The 19,687-nt window shown below is 33.4% G+C and overlaps 2 protein-coding genes, 1 long non-coding RNA gene, 1 other non-coding gene and 1 pseudogene across 4 annotated transcripts; 2 read left to right on the forward strand and 3 right to left on the reverse strand.

The window, feature by feature from the left end:
* Positions 1 to 423: 423 nt before the first annotated feature.
* LOC107892562 (60S ribosomal protein L28-1-like) lies at positions 424 to 2,172 on the forward strand (annotated as a pseudogene).
* Positions 1,492 to 1,581, forward strand: LOC121221548 (small nucleolar RNA R24). The gene has a single exon (XR_005918939.1). It is a non-coding gene; the product is annotated as a small nucleolar RNA R24 (small nucleolar RNA).
* Positions 2,173 to 3,222: 1,050 nt separating the features above from the next.
* LOC107891525 (uncharacterized) lies at positions 3,223 to 8,799 on the reverse strand. The gene is made up of 4 exons (XR_001682245.2): positions 7,733 to 8,799; positions 7,516 to 7,567; positions 7,072 to 7,433; positions 3,223 to 3,658 (listed from the first exon to the last, which is right to left on the reverse strand). It is a non-coding gene; the product is annotated as an uncharacterized lncRNA (long non-coding RNA).
* Positions 8,800 to 9,376: 577 nt separating this feature from the next.
* Positions 9,377 to 13,891, reverse strand: LOC107891527 (N-carbamoylputrescine amidase). Its single transcript, XM_016816360.2, has 9 exons — positions 13,643 to 13,891; positions 11,991 to 12,039; positions 11,218 to 11,309; positions 10,910 to 11,061; positions 10,764 to 10,810; positions 10,620 to 10,653; positions 10,187 to 10,353; positions 9,826 to 9,922; positions 9,377 to 9,723 (listed from the first exon to the last, which is right to left on the reverse strand). Exons 1-9 carry the CDS (start codon positions 13,729 to 13,731, stop codon positions 9,548 to 9,550), a joined length of 903 nt encoding a protein of 300 aa, XP_016671849.1. The 5' UTR covers positions 13,732 to 13,891; the 3' UTR covers positions 9,377 to 9,547.
* A 1,050-nt stretch (positions 13,892 to 14,941) lies between these two features.
* LOC107891528 (uncharacterized protein At2g27730, mitochondrial) lies at positions 14,942 to 17,508 on the reverse strand. Its single transcript, XM_016816361.2, has 4 exons — positions 17,309 to 17,508; positions 16,677 to 16,801; positions 15,797 to 15,835; positions 14,942 to 15,419 (listed from the first exon to the last, which is right to left on the reverse strand). The coding sequence occupies exons 2-4, from the start codon at positions 16,779 to 16,781 to the stop codon at positions 15,219 to 15,221; spliced, it is 345 nt and encodes a 114-aa protein (XP_016671850.1). The 5' UTR covers positions 16,782 to 16,801; positions 17,309 to 17,508; the 3' UTR covers positions 14,942 to 15,218.
* Positions 17,509 to 19,687: the final 2,179 nt, after the last annotated feature.

Here is a 19,687-nt window from a genome sequence, read left to right on the forward strand (position 1 = left end):
CTAAATTTAGTGATTATTAGTGTACTTTATCCTAAAATAATTTTTAAAAATTTATATTTAAAAAACTAAAGATGAAAATAATGCAAAACATATTTAAAAAAAACCTAATTTTCTGTTAAAAAGTATAAAACCAATACCCTAAGGTAACGTTTGGTCGGGTGTAATGGTTATGCCATTACAGCCATATTCCGTGGGCCCCACCTATTCCGTGGTTTGGTTGGGTGTAATGCGGCTTATTACATTACGCTTCTGTTCTCAAAATTCTCTGATTTCTATTCCCTTCCAAAAGCTCAGTTTAGCTTTCCGTTTAACCCTCCTGATTTCTAAGCCCTGTTTTACCCTCCCAACCCGAAAGCCACCTACAAGTTATATGCTCTATCTTTTTTTTTTTGTATTTTCTTTGATTTTTCTCTTCATCTTTGATTTTTTGTATCGGCACCCGGACAGTTGATTTGGGAGGTAGTGAAGAAGAACAATTGCTTTTTGGTGAGGCAGTTTGGAAGAGGAACTGCTAGCCTTCAGTTCAGCAAAAAGCCCAACAATCTCTACAACCTCCACTCCTACAAACACTCTGGTATTCTTTTGATCCAAAAGTTTCATTTTTTTTACTATTATTTTTCATTTGAGGATATTTGATCTGAAGTTTTATTTTCTGTTTCATTTCTTTTTCGTTTCTTTATAAGTGAGGCAGAAATGGTATTTTCTGCATGTGCAGCAGCAGCTTATTTATATATGAATTCGTAGTTATCGAGGAAACACGAAGGGAAATATTGGGTATTTCTTAGAATTGGATCTGGTTTCTTGAAAAATTGAATGGATTTTACCTTAATCTGAGTAAATTCTAGGATTTTCTGGGGAATCCTAATTAATTTAGAACTCTAACGAAATGTAGAATAAAATTATTATTTTTATCTTTCGAATGGTCAGAATCGGAGAAGATATAATTTATGACTAACAAGCTATGATGTTTGTCTAATATATTGTATTTAATCCCCTCCGTTTCTCATGTTTTGCACATTTTTGTACGTTTTGTTTTTTAATTGAGTTACTCTGTAATTTTAGGGTTGGCAAACAAGAAAACAATCACCATTCAAAGTGGGGGCAAAGACCAGTCTATGCTGCTAGCAACCACCAAGACTAAGAAGTAGAACAAGCCTTCGGCCTTGCTTCACAAGTCACTCATGAAAAAAGAGTTCCCCAGGATGGCCAAGGCGGTCAAAAACCAGGTAAATAGTTAGTGTTTTCTGAAACTCATTTCTCTACTCTTTTATTGGGTTTGCTATTGGTAATTTGCTAATGATTAGGTTGTCTTATGTGTGGAAAGAAATTGTTTGTCTAAGATCATGTTGGAAGCCTTTTTTATGTTGGCTTTTTATATTTAATGTGTAGTCTATGAACTGGTAAAATTTGTTGGATTTCTTGGTTAAATAATAATTTGTCTGTCTAAAGGTGTAGTTACTTGCCATTCAAGCATAAATTTTCCTGGAAGATCTTGCAGTGATGAAGCAATAACATGTAAGAAGGATCTATTTGTTGGGTTCTTCTATGAAGTTTACTTGTTACGCTTGGCTTCTGAGTTTTGAATGTTATAAAATGTCATTTCAATGCTTATATTGCTAGCTTTGGGCAATAATATGTATATTTATGCTGAATTTTAGTGTGTGAACTTGCCAAGTGTGCACTGTTTTTGTGCTGTTATTACTATAGATTTTCAATGATATTCTGAGATTTTGTTAATGTATCTTTCTATGATATACAGATATTCAGATAATCTAGTTTTAGGTGCTTTTCTAGTCTGCTTTTATAATTAAGTTGCTTCTCTAACATTTTAGGTGACAGACAACTACTACAGGCCAGATTTAACAAAAGCAGCCCTTGCAACGTTGAGTGCTGTGCACAGGAGTCTAAAGGTAGCCAAGTCTGGTGTCAAGAAGAGGAACAGGCAAGCATTGAAGGTTCGTGGTAGGAAGTGAGCTAGACCTTTCAGGTTGTATGAGCTCTGCTATTTTCAGTACCCCAGACATTTTTTTACCCTTTTTTTGAATTTGTCTTATTTTTCATGGTTTGAACTGAGTTGTTGAATTTTATATCTAGCTAGATTTTGAAACAACAGAGATTTGGAGCTATTTACCCTTTATTTTCCCCCTGATATTGAGACATTTGCTTCTGCCATTGCAATTTTATAGCCAACTATTATCACCTTTCTAAAATAATCCTGCAGCAGTTGAACATTGTAAGTGTCTGTTGATTATAACAAAAGGATGAGCCATAATAACTGGGATAAAATATATAATTTCATATGTCGATTTTATTGTTTAGACTTTTCTTCCTTGGAATTTGTCAGATTATTTTAAGGTGGAGATTGAAAATGGTTGACCCCAAAACCAGAAAGTAGAATGCTAATGTCAGGATCAAGTGAAACAAAGAACGAATATAATAACCAGGGCAAGGAAGTTCTCGAAACCAAAACAATCATGAATTGATTGATTAATCGAAACTTGAACATTCATCATTGATCTTTCTAGTATTATATATTATAGTATTATATATTATGATTTTAGTAAATTCATATAAGAATATTTAATATTAAGAATTTTATTAAATTATATTTTTTATTAAATTATATTTAAAAATAATTAATTTAAATTATATTTTATAGTATTTATGATTTTAGTAAATTCTAAGAATATTTAATATTAAGAATTTTATTAAATAATATATTTTTACCAAATTATATTTTTAATAATTATTATTTTAAATTATATTTTATAATATTATATATTATAATTTTAGTAAATTCATTTAAGAATATTTAATATTAAGAATTTTATTAAATTATATATTTTTATTAAATTATATTTAATAATAATTATTTTAAATTATATTATATAGTAAGTATGACTCTTGTAATACATTAAAAGAACCCTAAAATAGAATAGAGGAAAACCTTAGAAGCCAAGAGTGCAATCCTTGGTGTCCTAGCGAAAACAGTGGCTGCTGTGGCTTATGATGGAGAGTGGTGGCATCAACAGGGTTGGGAGAGACGAGATCTCCCCATTAGAAGAGGAACTTACTCAACTATCGGTCAAAAGCTCGATGGTGGAGCCAAACAATAAACCTTCTCTGATCTGTTCTGTTTGGACAAATAAATCTTATAATCATGATAATTTTAAAGCACAGATGAAAAGTATCTGGAAAACGAAGGAAAAGTTTGAGATTCAATTGGTGGGGCAAAATCTTTTTTTTATAACGTTTGAAACAGAGGATGATTTAGAATCTGTGATGGAAGGCCAACCATGGTTGTTTAGGAAGAATTTAATTATTTTTGACCGGATTTTTAAGCCGACAACGAGAGACCAAATTACGCTTGTTTCATCTCTGTTTTGGATTAAAAGTGGACCCTGTTTACCAGAGTTTGATAAAAAGGATCTTCTGCATGCTGTAGGGGTCACGTTCGGTGGAGTGATCAGATCTGAAATTAACGGTGAGTTTTGTCGCCTTAGAATACAACTCAATGTGCAAAAACCACTTCGTAGAGGTATATTTGTGTCAACAGGGAATGGGAATAAATGCTGGATCCTTGAAAAAGTATGAAAAATTGCCAACCTTCGGTTTTGGATGTGGAAAACTGGGGCATGGTCTCCAAGACTGTTTACACCTGCGGAGAAAATTAGAATTAGAGAGGATCCACCTTACTCTTTGGCATTAAAAGCAGAATTAAATTTGATTGGGAAGGAGAGTCTGAAGTTTAATGATTTATCAAAAAAAAATTACAAGTGCAATGTTCGTATACAGGAGTTGTAAACAGTGAACAAAGGAGCGATATGATGTAAGGAGTACAGGAGGATGCTTGGCTGGAAACTTTAGAAGCAGGATTACAGATACAACAGAATGAAGAAACAAATGGAAAAACCACAAAAAATAGAAACGCAAATTTATTAAAGCAGGGCATGGAAGCTAGGTTGAAAAGAGTTGAACAAATAGATGTGATGAGACAGTATGAGGCAGAGAGTAAGCTACAGAAACGAAAATGGAAAGAGTTGGTACAGGAGGATTACGGTGTAAATGGGAAACAGGAACGAGCAATTAAAAGGATGAAATTTGGCGATCAAGACTTAACACAGTAGACGGATATCAATTTTCTAGTTGAATCACCTAACCAGAATGAATCGGCGGCTGCCAAAAGGCAAGCCGACCGGTCGCAATGAAAATCATATGCTGGAATGTCCGTTGATTGGGGAGTCCACGGGCAATGAGAAGGCTTCGATTTTTACTGAAGCAAAATAATCCTCAATTGGTCTTCCTCGTGGAGACTAAGGTTAGTGGAAAGCGAATGGAGAAAATTAGGAGGAGGTGTGGGTTTATGACTGGGATAGATGTAGATGCAACAGGTTCGCGGTGAGGCATTTGCCTAGCATGGAAAGAGGCGGTTCAAGTTGAGCTCAAAACTTTCTCAACCAACCATATAGATGTGCTGATGGAAGAAGGAGCTAGTAAAGAATGGAGATTCACCGGCTTTTATGGATCCCCTTACAGAATAAAAATGCTTCATGGTATCTATTAAGATATTTAGGACAGGAACAGGAGCATCCTTGGTTGGTAAGTGGAGATTTCAATGAAATTGCTTATTCCTTTGAAAAAATGGGAGGTCAACTGAGGGAGGAGAAAAGGATGGAAGTGTTCCGTGAAGTTCTAAAAGAATGTTCTCTTATTGATGTGGGATACTCGGGTAAATGGTATACATGGGAAAGGGGAAATTTACCGGAAACAAATATTAGAGAAAGACTTGATAGGAGTGTAACAAATGAAAAATGGATGGAATTTTTTCCAACAGGCAATGTACACCACTTAACGTCTTCATTTTCGGATCATTGTCCTCTTTTGATTAGTACCAGTACTGAAAGTAATTTGAAGAGAATCCCAGTTTTTAAATTTGAAGCATGCTGGACTACATAGAAAACGATTGAAGATGAGATAAAGAGTTCATGGGAATCATCAAATGGATCCATTTTTGAAAAGATAGAAAGATTACAGACCAATCTGACAAGATGGGCCAATTCAATAAAGGAAAAAAAAGGGGATTGACCGGAGAACTTACAAAAGAGCTTGAACGATTATTGACAAGAGAATACATCTGAATATGGAGATTGACAAAGAAGAAATGTACTGGGAGCAAAGAGCACGGGCTAACTGACTTAAGCTGGGGGATAAAAATACAGCTTTCATCCACAAATATGCCTCAATGCGAAAACGAATCAACACAATTAGCAGGTTGTATACAGATGATGGGGAGGGGATCTATGAGGAATCAGAAATAAATGCAAGTGCAACAAAGTATCTAATGGCATAGGAGACCTATCTCATCTTTCTATCAGGTATCAACAACATTTCTTCAGATATTAACATAGCCCTTTTAGAAAAGTTTTTGGAAGAAGAGAACTTTAGTGTAGTAAAAAGTATGGGACCTACCAAAGCACCTGGTTATGATTGTTTTTCGGCATTATTTTTTTCAAAAATACTGAGATGTTGTGGGTATAGATGTTGGGAAGTTTTGTTTGGAGTTTCTGAACAATGGAAAGGATATTGAAGATCTAAATTTAACAGAGATTGTTCTCATTCCGAAATATTCCAATCCTACCAATCTCGCCAATTTCAGACCCATTAGCTTTTGCACAGTAGTATATAAAATCATAGCCAAATCTATTGCCAATCGTATGCAGGCAGTTATTGGAAGATGTATTGATAGTGCTCAAAGTGCTTTTGTTACTGGGAGGCTTATTTCGGATAATATCTTAATAGCCTATGAAGTTTTACACACACTTCGTCAAAGGCATAACGGGAAATAAGGTCTCATGGCGTTAAAGTTAGATATGAGTAAAACTTATGATAGAGTCAAATGGGGTTTTTTGAAGGCAGTTACAGTCAGTATGGGATTTGCAGAGGAATGGGTATTACTAATTATGCGATGTATCTCTACAGTATCTTATGTAGTTTCCATAAATGGTAAAAGAGGCAAAGTTTTTAAACCTAGCAGAGGACTTCAACAAGGTATTCCGCTTAGTCCTTTCCTTTATTTTATTTGCAGCGAAGGACTTTCGTCTTTGATCAGAATCGCAACACGGGAAGGGCTGATAAAAGGAGTAAAGGCCAACAGAAGAGGTCCGACAATTTCACACTTATTATTTGCAGACGATTGCATATTGTTTCGTGAAGTGACTAAAGACAGAATAAGAATCTTAAAGGAGATTTTGAAGAAATATGAGATTAGTTCTGGTCAATGTGTGAACTTTAACAAGTCCTCAATTTTTTTAGTTCAAATACGACAGAAGCAGATAAAGTTAGAATCTCGACTGAATTGGGGATAAGGTGCTCGACTAATATACAAAAGTATCTTGGACTGCCAAGCATGGTAGGAAGAAAGAAGGAAGCCTTTCAGAATCTAAAGGACAGAATTAAACAGAAGATAGATAATTGGAGTACACGTTTCTTATCTCAAGGAGGCAAAGAAGTTGTCATTAAAGCAGTACTTCAAGCAATCCCTATTTATGCGATAGCATGTTTTTTGCTACCAAAATCTTTCTGTGAGGAGATAGAAAAACTGTTTGACAGATTCTGGTGGCAAAAAGTAAAAGGCAAAAAAGGGATACATTGGTGCCAATGGGAATGTATGTGTAAGCCTAAAGAGGAGGGAGGTATGGGTTTCCGAAATATGGCGCAATTCAATATCTCATTATTGGCTAAACAAGGATGGCAGATTATGAATAATCAGGGTTCTATTGTTGCGCAAGTTTTTAAAGCCAAATACTTCCCTGAAAATGATTTTTTAAACTCCCAGTTAGGAAACTCTTGTTCTTATGTGTGGAAAAGTGTTTGGGCAGCCAAAGCCTTATTGATAACAGGGCACTGTTGGAAGGTGAGAACGGGTTCTAGGATGTCCATTACTAATGCTTGGATTCCAGATTCTGATAATTTTAAATTGTCGTCAGGAGTTAATTCTATGCGCGTTTCTAAAGTAAAGGAGTTAATCGACAGTAATAGTAGAAGCTGGAATGCAAAGTTGATTAACAATACCTTCACTGAAGCAGATGCTGAAAGAATTCTCAGGATCCCGCTGGCACGATCACCGCATGAAGATTTTCTTATTTGGGGAGGGGAGAACTCGGGTGAATTCACGGTACGAAGTGCCTATCAACTATTACAGAGATCGACTGATAATCCTAGAGCTTATGCTGTATAAAACCTCTACAGAAAATTTTACAAAACACTTTGGAGCCTGAATATACCAACAAAAATAAAGATCACAATATGGCGGCTATCATGGAACTATCTGCCTACAAAGGTAAATCTACAACACCGGAAATTAGCAGTCAACACAAGGTGTCCCCGATGTGGAGAAGGAGCTGAAACGATGAATCACTTATTCCGTGACTGTGCTGTTACAAGAGAGGTATGGAAAACGTTATCATTTCAGAACATTATGATGTATCAAAGCGAGGATTTTGTACAATGGCTCACCTGGGCGCTAGAGCAGTTAAACCCAAATCAAAGTCGACTCTTTTGCTGTGCACTATGGGCCATATGGGGAGACAGAGACAGAAACAGAAACATACATGAAGGCAAAGTTAGTAATGGAATAGATGTTGCAAACTTTGTTAGTAATTACATCATTGAGTTAACTGGTCTTGAACAAATAAACTCAGAAATAATGAAAGGAAATAAGAGATGGACACACCCACAGTGGGAATCCATAAAGATTAATTTTGATGGTGCATATAATCAGATTCAGAACCGGTCAGCCTCAGGTGTTGTGACCAGAGACTCGGAAGGAAAAATTCTTTTATCCTGCTCAGAAATCCACAATGGAGTTCCATCTGCTTTTGCTGCTGAAGCAATTGCCTGTAGGAAAGCAGTCCAAGTAGGAGTTGACCATGGTTGGCAGGCACTCATTTTTGAAGGAGATTCCCTCGCAATAATCAAGAAATGCAACAAAAAGGATCATGACAGATCAATGGTAGGGGCATATATTTATGATATACAACAGAAAATACTAGAAGTTTAAAATATCAGATTTCTTCACACACCAAGATCTGCAAACAACCTTGCACATATCCTTGCAACAGAGATGCTAAGAAGAGGAGAGGAATTTTACCTGGAAATGGGCGTTCCTGATTATGCAGAGACCCAAGCACGGCATGATAAGCTGAGCGAACCAGATTAGGGAAGCATCGAGAGATGGAGTTTGGAAGAGAGAAAGTTTTCAGAGCAATAAAGAAACAGAAATGATCTGCTAGATCGTCAAAAGGAAATTGAAATGACAGGGTGAGGCTATGACAGATTTCAGTAGCTTCTGATTGGGCAACGGATCGGCGCATTAATTGCTGGTTCTAGAGTTTTCTTTTAATATCTAGATATTTTAGGTGAGGGCACCTGTTTCTGGGCCGAGTACTTTGTGCCCGTTTCTTTTTTTGACTTTTGCTTTAGTTTGTTTGTTTTGGACTATTCCAAATAGTTTGAATGTTTTAATCAATAAAAGCCCAATCTGGAATTTCAAAAAAAAAATTATATTATATAGTCCAAATATATAATTATATTATGTTAAATTATATTTTATAGTATTATATATTATAATTTTAGAAAATTCATATAAAAATATTTAATATTAAAAATTTTATTAAATTATATATTTTATTAAATTATATTTAATAATAATTATGTTAAAATAAGATTAAATTATTTATTATTTATATTAATAATCCTATTAAAATTTAATAACAATAATCATCTACCTAAAAAAAATTCTACTAAGAGGTATTGTAGTCATTTTAGTTTTTTTCCTTATGCTATTACAACATCATTCCATTTAACCAAATATAAGAATACTATTACGCCTCTATTCCATTAGATTCAACCAAACTATTAAATTACTATTACGCCTCTATTTCATTACAGCTCTATTCCATTACTCCTCTATTCCATTACAGCGACCCAAACGTGCCCTAAAAATCAAAACAATCCAGTTTGATTTTCTTTAATATTTTACAATTTTAAACCACTAAATCAAGTTATTCAAGTTCAGCAGATTCAACCCACTGATCCAGTCTGATATTTTTCAAGGAAATGTTTGGACGTTCGAAAAGAGAAAAGTAGAACAACATATCAAATAAGGGGATTCATTATCCATTAAATGTAAGGTAAAAACTATAATATGTGACGTCCATGAAATCCTCTTCCATGGCAAAATGCCTTATGGAAAAACCCAAGAATCATAAAAGAGCAGAAGGATCAAACTTAAAACACATATGGATCACCCGGTTCGACCTAAGATAAATGGTTCAGGATGCAAAACGTTACCAGTTAGCATCCTATAATTGATAAGTGTTAGAATTTCGGTTCTTCTTATTGATATTCTTAATTTTGTATTCATGGAAATTTGCCTACATATATGTCATTTCGTTCTTTGCAGTCAAACAAATACATGGCATGGAAGGGAACTCACTGATTATCTCCACGACAACATAGTGATGATAAGCAAAAGGGGAGCTCTGAATCACGATGAAGTTTTGCTTCCATCTGATGTCAGAAGCACCTTGTATAAATCGGGGCGTCGATCACGAAACACACCCCAGCAACTTCTTTTGGATTTGATTTTGTCTAGATCAAACTGTGCTATGAGAACTGCTTCATCTTTGTCATTAGCAGCTGCAACAATTTCCCCAGTTGGTCCTGGAATGGAAATATTGATATTTAGACTTATTCTGGACAAAGTAAAGTTGATGAATATAATATGACTAATCGCTGAAGAGAAAAGAATCATCAAATTCATACCTGCTATGAAGGAATTGCCGTAGAACGTAATCTGACTCTTCCCATGCTCTGTCTCAATTATTTCCTTTCCAATGCGGTTAGAAGCTACCAGAGGTACCTATATAAAGCATGATATCCGTTAACCCTTCCTCTCTAAATTTCATAACAGAATAATAATCGGGCTGGTTAAGCCCTTGATTACAATCAACAGATACATAATGTCTCTAGCCAACATAATTATCAGATCACAGGAAATGAAATGGTAATCAAAATGTAAACGGGAAATTTGGATTTCAAAGATCATATCATAATATACCATGAAAGCAACAAAAAGTTAGTAACATTGAAAAGGAACTTTTAGTTCACCAGTCTTCTCACTTACCACATTTGCACCAGCATGCCCTTGCATCACTCGCTGCCAATGCTCACGAGAATCAAGTCCTTCATCTTGTGGTTCAGAGCCAATAGCCGTAGGGTAAAACAATATCTCAGCACCTTGCAAAGCCATAGCACGGGCAGCCTCTGGAAACCACTGATCCCAACATATTGCTGACATGCAAAATCAAGCAATAACTTTATGTTGTCTTCCGCATATTGGCTTTGCAGGTAAATTGATGAAATAAACACACATTTCTGCAAGTAATTTATGTTGCCAACACATTCTAGCCCCAGAACCGAGACTGTAACGGCAACAATATAAGGTAACCATACATTGGTTCATTCAAGTGACAGACGAAACATTTTGTAAAAAATTTGCAGGCTTCACAATATCAAGAGAAGAATTGTCTAAAAGGAAAAGGAAAAGAAGCTCTAACCAACTCCAATCTTTCCAAATTTGGTCTGAAAAACCTGTTATCAATGGCATCCACATGTTAAGTAATAAAGACAATTGACATAAAAACTTGAAGTTTATGAAAAATGTTAGCATCAGAGGAACTGAGGTTTTACTAAGTACCTACCTTAAAGCCCGTATCTCCCGGATTAAAGTAGAACTTTTCCTGGTATCCTAAAAGAAGAGGGTGGAAACTCGATTTTAATAATCAAAGCCAAAATCAAAATGAATTATATCATATTGAAGGTGTAAAGCATTAAGTTTTCTAGAGACCTGGTCCATCAGGTATATGAGATTTCCTGTACAGTCCAAGATCAGTCCCATCAGCATCAATGATAGCTACAGAATTATAATGGGCACTGTTTGCCTCTTCAAAGAAACTAACTGGCAGCACCACACCCAACTCTTTTGCAAGTTCCTGCATCCTGAAAGCGTATAGTAGACAAAAACAAGTTGAATTGAGTAAATAACTAGAATCTGCAATTCAAAGCAAGTTTAGTTGTTCTTATTAAGAGAAAACAAGGCATTGGTGCAACCAATCAACTTCACTTTAGAAGTCAGTCAGTAGGCAGTGATTTTACCTTTTAATGGTAGGGTGATCATTATAAGGCTTAGCACGCCGAAAGAAATCCTCCCTTTGTGCTTGACAAAAGTAATAACCCTCAAACAGTTCCTGAAGACAAATAAATACACAAAAATAGCAGCTAAACTAAATCAAATACGAAGGAATTAATCAGTAGAAAAAATTTGAATCATTTGGATAGCTTACTTCTATTATACTACCAATTACAGAACCTCAGATGTATTGGAGAAAATGAGAGAAATTAGATAGTGACATTAAAATTAGAGTCATGAACTATTCAAATTTCCATTTTGGAAAGCCAGTATTTCACAGCTGTAGCATTATGTTCTTCATTAAAAGCAGTTAATGTAGAAATTTATCTTGATTTTCATTTAACATCACAATCTGTTTCTGGTTCCTATGTTCTAACTCTTGAGAGGTATGAATTTTTCCTTCCATTTTTCTTTTCTGTATCAATTTATTTTCCAGCCACTTAGCATCATTTAGTTATGGCATGCATTCAATTGTTTTTGTTAACTGTTTAAGAATATTGTTCAGCATTTGAAAGATAGATAGTGTATTAGAGTTGAGGAGTGGTAATAATTTCATCAGCAATAAACAAAGCCAAAAAAAGAATAGAAAAGAAATTTTGGTTTAGACTAAAAAAGCATTTACTAGGCACAATATAATTGAAATACCTCCCAAAAATAGGAGAGAGAGAGAGAGATCATCTCTAAGAAAAGGCTGAAAACATTATGAGTGCCCAATTTTATAAAATTGAACAGCACATACCTGAATAAGAATGATATTTGCTCCCTTTGCATGAGCAGCCCTAACCAGCCTGTGTAGAGGAGAGTCATTTTAAGTTACTAAAGAGAAGGTTACCAAAAAGCATGGGGAAATGATGCAAAATATCACAATAAATTAGAGAGTAAAAGTAGAGTATGTTACACACACACAAAAAGAAAAAGACAACCATAGCCAAACAAACGATGCCCCACTACATGAGGAAAGCTGCATGCATAATATTTCATGATCATGCTCCATTTATTTTTTTCCCTCCCTGTCCAACATGGCATCCTTTACTAAGTGACTTCTCTTATTCTCTTTGCCTCTCACGTCTGAACTTCCTCAAATGTGTTATCATCAATTAGCTCTTCATGGAAATAAGCCAATATTTCTTTACATTTTCTTCTCCACTAACCTCAAATTTACACCACGCATAAAGCACAGATTCAATAAAAAAAGGAGCCAGAAAACAACTTAATTACAAGTAGTGACTTATACAAAGATGAAAGTCAGATCAATACAGTTCAAGTATTTGCTTTATATGACTATGGTTTAACAAAAAGGGGTTTTGAAACTCCAAGGAAGTAGGGAAAAAAATCCTAATAACACATTGACCTCATACATATGCTTCAGAAGCTGCTCAGGACATACACACACAGTGTGTATTAGACACTGCAAGCAGACAATATCTATGGGAATTGTATATGCAAGCAATTGGGGCATTCAAGAATTTTTAAATACATTCCAAATACGGAAAGACCTAGAACCAAGGAAAATAAGCATCAAGATTGCTAACAGTTTCCTTAGTTCAAGTGAAAAACTCCAAAATGGAAAGGATCAAACACAACAATAAGGCAAAATGGACATGTATCCTAAGAAAAGATGAGATACTGGTTAGGGGAAATGTAGCATTAAGAACCGTGATAGTTATTGCTAATTAAGGCTAATATTAAAATTTGTAGATTGTGAATACCAAATATCCCAAATTTGGTGAAGAAATACAAAGAGCTAAAGTGAAATGTCCCATCTAAAATCTTTTCTTTTAAAACAGGAAAAAGAAAAGAATGTATCGGAAAACAGATGCCAAAAAATGATTACCTTTAAACCAATAAGCTAATGAAATTTAATTAGAGTTTTCCCACCAAAGCTGTGTAGATAAAAGCATATAGCCTTATGCTTATAAGTAAATTGAGGCATTCACTGTTGCTCAAAATGAATCATGAGAGTGACTATGCATGAAAAAACACCAAGGTAATAACATTAGCTTAAAAACCCAACAAAGTTCGAACTTGGACAGTTCCAATGAAACCAAATTAAATTTGAAAACAATTTATAACCATGAACAGTCTCTATATCCTTTGTTTTTCTTTAATCGGTTCTTCACCACATAGTAAATAGGCTCACTCTCATATAAGAATCAAACAAACAATTTACACCACAGTTCCAAATCTCAATCAAATAGAGACTAAAGGAAGAATTAACTAAAAGAAACCACAAAACCAATATGAAGAGACTTTTTAACAGATGAAAGTGGAAGAGTAGCAAAGCAAATCCAGAATATAGGTTTGATCAGAGAATACAATTCGAAATTAATGAAAGACCCAGAAAATCTAATCAAATGGGAAGTAATAGGAGGAGTAAAAAAGAAAAGAAACCTTTCGGCAGTGGCGAGATTGGTGGGCACATCGTCGGTGCAAGCGAATTGCAATGCTGAAACAACTACTTGCCTGTTTCCCTTCTCCATTTCTTTTATCTCGATTCTCAATCCTCAAACCACAGCCGCCGAGTAGAGTAAAACTTAAGCAGACAGAGCAAGACAAAAGTTCAACCATCCAGCTCTTGTTTTGGGTCCCGCTAGCTTTTTCCAGGTGTGCAGTATGCACCACAACTTTTATTTTTATTTTTTGACAAAATTTACCCAAAAGAATTAATTTAAAACTTTAGAATTTAATAACTTAATTTTTAAGTATATTTTACTAATTTTTTTAACATAATTAATAGATATATTAATTTGAAATTTAAATAAATTAATTATAAAATTTCATATTTAAATCATTCATTTTAAAGTAGATAAATATAGTGTGAACTTTATTTTAAAATATTTATAATTGTAAGTTCAAATAAATTAATAAATTACATATTTAAATTGCATAATTTTGTTAATTTTAAAATTTTAAATAAGGTTTATGTCAATCACTTTTGACAGTTACCTTTGAAGTTCACATATATATAATATAATAAAATATATATTTTGATAAAATTTGAAATTTAATTTTTATATATAAAAATTAAAATTTAAAGTTAATAAGAAAAAAAAAAGATATTTTTTTTTCAATTTAAAAATTAAAATGGAACATTAACATGTTGATTAGATTGTTGAAAAGATATATAATTGATAAAAAATAAACATACAAAAATTGGCAAAAAAAATACTAGATAATAATTAAATTAGCATTTTTAAATTAAAAAGTAAAAAAAAATTGAAAATATTAAGTACTAACGCCTAATTCTCAAATTATAGGGAGAAAATGACCTAATGGTGATAAACATCTTATATCACCATCACCATTCCAGCAAAAGAAAGAAAATTTTGGTTTAATGGTGATAAAATTAGACCTTGAAAAAGCAAAGGGAGGTTTTTCAGGGGAAAAAAGTGCTCTATTATTTCAATTTCCATAAGCCTTGGATATCCTTCATTTTGGATTGTGTTACCTCTCCCACCACCACTTCAACCAAAATGCAGACCATCACGAGGTATTACATAAAATGACCCCTTATCACCGAGAACGTAACCTATCCGCACGTCAAGAAAGGGTAGGGTCACCTCTTGCCGAAGTTGTTATCCATTGTGCCGGAGCAGATAAAATATGAGCAACCATCAGGGGGAGCTTTATGGTGGAAGCAGCCAGAGTATATCAATTTTCAAAAATAACAAAGACAGCATGTTTGGCAACTTTTTTGATGGTATGAAGTCTCAAACACCTTTATTTGGAAAAGAAAAAAACATCAGTTGGCATCAAAGATTCTTTAAAAGACAATGCAGAAAACCATGATTGGCATTGAGGTACACAAGAACACTACTGATTCAAACACAGACGTTATCAGAAAACATGATAAGCTGCTTTACAAAGTTTGTTTTATTTTTCAGTTACTTTGCACACGAACAGGGCATTGGGGTAAACCATTCATGCCATGTTCCACCTAGAGAATCCAATCGCATTAACCCCCATTTCAGGCCTCTTGCTTCTTGTCTTTAGAGTTGAGATACCATCCCACAGCAGCACCAAGGGTTGCAACACCAGCAAGAACCCCGTAGTTTCGGTACTTATCGGTTGATACTTTCTCAGCAGATGTTCCCGATGTAGAGGTAGTGCTACCATCGGTCGCAGCACCCCCTGAACCAGCATCCGGTTTCTCCTCTGGCTTGGGTCCCTGAAATGTTTCAACAGTTCTTTGAATGCTTGACCACTATTTCTTACACAAACTCAAATTTTCTGTCTACACATGATCATCACAATTTGAAAAAGGGAAGCAAATAACTAACGAGTAATGACCCTAATCATTAAACCATTGCGCATCCTAGTTACTCACCAAACATGTACGAGTGTATAAGACAATGCATAGGCATGCAAAGTAACAAGTGTTTGTGCAAGTATCATTAGCTATTGGATAATATCTTGTGTGAACAAAAATGTAGGCTGAATAAGGATTGAAAAGAAATAAAAATCTAAAAACTGTTTTAAGCATCTAATCCACACCCCATAGATTTCAGGTCAAGATAGATCAACATAACAATGATAAGAACATACCTTGCGTGCAAGTTTCTCCAATTTCTCTCGCTCAGTTTTCTGCAACAATACAGCTTTTTTAATTCAGTATCAAGTCATAACAGAGAAGAAATAATTAAATACACTGGTTAAGGACATTTAGCAGAACAGATCAAAAGGAAGGGGGCAATAGAGTGGAAAGGAAGCAGAAGAGAGAGAGAAACACTTAACAGATCAACTTGCAAGGTTTAATCACAAACCTCAATGATGCATAACATAAATATATACATATATACACCATTATGAAGTACAAACCTTGAACATCATTGATTACTATGAAATCTATAATATTTGCCATTTTAAGTGCTAGAATGTGAACTCAGAAACCAATATTAGACCCTTTCAAAGATATTATTTACAATCCGAGGTAGTAATCCATGCCCTCTAAAATGCAAAGTTATCTAGTTCTGATGTGAGAAAAAGAAGAGAATAACAAAGATAACCATCGTCACATTTTACGTATACTAGGCCAGGAAGTTATGGTGTCAAGACTCAAGAGTCAAGACCTTAGATATCTCTTCTCACTGCTTGGCCAAAAATGGACGACCCCATTTCAAGACCTTTGAACCTCACTGTACCTATCTCCTAGAGAATATTATGACCATCATCAACTTATTGATAACACCAAGTTGAATAAATACTGTTAGGGAATAAACAGTTGACACTTCACAGGCCTAAAAACAATCTAGTAGGAACTAGGAAAGATAATAAAATCTATAGGAAATAAACAAAATGAAAGTAGTTTAAACAAAAATGATTAATCATAATGTTAACACAACCTCCGAACTCTGAGCTCGCACCAAAACAACGGTATTTATAAGCAAATGGTAAATGAAGAAAACGGGCAGAAAAGAATGAATACCTGGATGTAAATATTTTCAGCAGCCTTTTCTTCCTCACTGAGTATCTTCCCACTCCCACTCGAGAACCTACGAGAAACGTATCTAACAGACATTCTGGTTGCCATAGTAGTTGACTATATAATACCTAAAATCAGCATACCATAGACAATCAGGTAACCAAAGGGTATAGAACCAAAAATCTCACATTACCACCATAGCAAATTTTCTCAAAGCAAGGAGGTTATGGTCAAATTAAAACAATATAACTATGCATTCATAGAACTTAAAAAATCACATAAGCTTCAAACAAAGGTATCTAATAATGTCCTCAAACAAATCAAACCTCCAGGGTATGGAAACCTAAAGGACTTAACCATGTAAAAGTTAAAGCTAAAAATGTTCTAGATAACCACGGAAACTTCATTTCTAAGCATTTTAAACTAAAACCCAGGTTTTATTTCCATTTCATTTCTACTTTTTGCTTTCATTTCACTAATCCTACATAGTGAAGTCCCGCAAGAATTAAACCGAGATTACACAATTTATCAGATTAAATTATAAATAGACAAAAAAAATGCCCATATCTTGGATTAAATGATCTAAGAGAGAAAAAAAGACCAAGTGACAACGGGGTAAGAGAGATATTGCTTACGGAGCAGCTGAACTGAAACCGATGAGTCGAGAATTTGTTGTGCGAAACCTAAAAAGAAGGGTTTGTAGGGGATTTTAAATTGGGCCAAGGAAAGCTCATCCCCCGTTACATGATATAAAAAGGATTAATATGTTGTTTGTCCTGAACTTGTTCAAAATTATCTAATTGATACTTGAATTTCTTAGCTAAATTTTTATTCTATTATTCAAATTGATACTTCCGCATTAATAACATTAGTTTGTGCTAACGTGACACCGGCGATCAATTCTATAGTAACACATGGCAACCAAGGGCAGAGCTTGAAAATTTTTTAAGGGGGCCAAAATAAAGTTGTATATTTTTATGATAGCAAAAGTGAAATTTCACCATTTTAATAGTCTATATTTTTATAACTTTTAGAGAGTTAAATCGATTTTTTCTCATTCTTGAGGGGTTAAAGTGTAATTTTATCTCATTCAAATTTAAAATTTTTAAAATTATAAAAAGATTAAAGGTGAAACTTTTCAGGGTGCCTGGGGCCCTGCCAGCCCCCTTGGCTCCGCCCCTAATGGCAACCTTTCAGTATGATACGTAGTATATATAAATTAAAAATATTTTAAAAATATAAATTAATTTTGTAAATATAAATTTGTGGATAAGTTCAACTCTTACAAAAATTAACATTATTAACAAATTGAGACAATGTATGTGAACGGAATACAAGTTAAAATATCAACTAAGGACAAAAAAAGTACTTCTTGGCAAGTTTAGAAGGGTTTAGAAGGCAAACTACATTTAACCCATATAAAAATATAAACAATTTTTTTTAAGAAAAAAATAAAAGCTTAAAGCTTTTCCCTTCAACCATACCAAATTTCTCATTTTGATCCTTTAAACATTTTTTTAAAATATTTTATTCCATTACACATTTTAATCCACGATATTAAAAAAAAAACTAACATATCTACTATTGGAACATGTCACGTCGTCTTCTTTTATTTTTTATATTACGTAAATTGTATTAATTAAAAAATTAAAATTTATATATAACATATAAATAATTCAAAATAAAATTAAATTAAAAAAACTAAAAAATTACAAATGTAAATTCTAAAATTTCAAAATAATATATAAAAGATTAAAAAAATATTAAAAAGACAAAATTAGCTAAAATTTGAAAATTATAAAAGTAAAAAAGATTAAATATATATTTTAGAAAAATTACAATAAATTTTTAAAAATATTTTTTTTTTGTAAAACAACCGAAATATATAAAAGATTATAAAAATTCAAACAATATTTAAAATTTTTAACAAAAATTGAAAATTTTCAGCACGATATAAATGGTAGGAATTAAAATTTTGAAAAAGTTTAACTTAGAAATTGAAAAAAAAAAACTCCAAAAATATAAGTTCTAGAAAATTTGTAATAGTTTTTTAAAAAATAATTTCAAATATATATAATTTTATAAAAACATAAAATTTTATAAATAACACTGATCAATAAATGTCAACATTGGTCACAGTTGACGGTATATTTTCTAAAATTTTTAATTTTTTTTATATTTTTAATTTTTACATTTTAATTTAAATAAAACATGAATGCTACGTTGGTCTTCTAAATAATTGGATTGTCACATGACACATTTTAGTTGATGTTACGTATTAATCGAATTTTTTAATATCGTTATAAAAATTGGACTCAATTAAATGACGAAATAATTATTTAAATACTAAAGTGAGACAAAAAATAAATTTAGACACCAATGTAGAAAAACAAATATAAATCTAAGGCGAACCTAAGCATTAAGCCAAATATAAACTCTATAGATAACATGCAAAAATACTTCCTTTATCGATTTGTCATTACCCTAACCCTTTACTTATTTTGAGGTTGATCTAAATTAGATCATAAACGAGTTAATTCATAAATGTTTCTTGTTTGTTATACATAAAAACTTTGCCTCACATAGAATAGGAGGTTGCCAATAGATCGTTCACCTCACTCGTGTCCTCTCAACTCACTTGACCCAAAAAGTGATCACCAAGGCAATTACCCAAAAAAAAAAAGGCTTACCTAAAGAGTTCACCCAACTTGGAGGATATGTGATCGCTGCCAAATTTCAAAGAGATCCATCCATGACAAGCTCATGTCAAATCATGATTCTTCTCTAAGTCCTAATGCCAATACCTCCAAACAAAACACAATTATTTTAGTCTAATCATATCACGTCCAACTGTAGCATATTAGGTATGCCCATGCCATGCTTCATGTCCCTTCTATCATCATCAAAAGGAGGATTACATTTTTTTTCTCTAGTTAAATATTTCCAAATATTTCTTTGATCTCAACCTTAGAATAACCTATGGCTCTTAACACTATAAATGTAAGCCTTCTCCA

Source organism: Gossypium hirsutum, chromosome D09, assembly GCF_007990345.1.
Source record: "Gossypium hirsutum isolate 1008001.06 chromosome D09, Gossypium_hirsutum_v2.1, whole genome shotgun sequence".
Classification (NCBI taxonomy): Eukaryota; Viridiplantae; Streptophyta; class Magnoliopsida; order Malvales; family Malvaceae; genus Gossypium; species Gossypium hirsutum.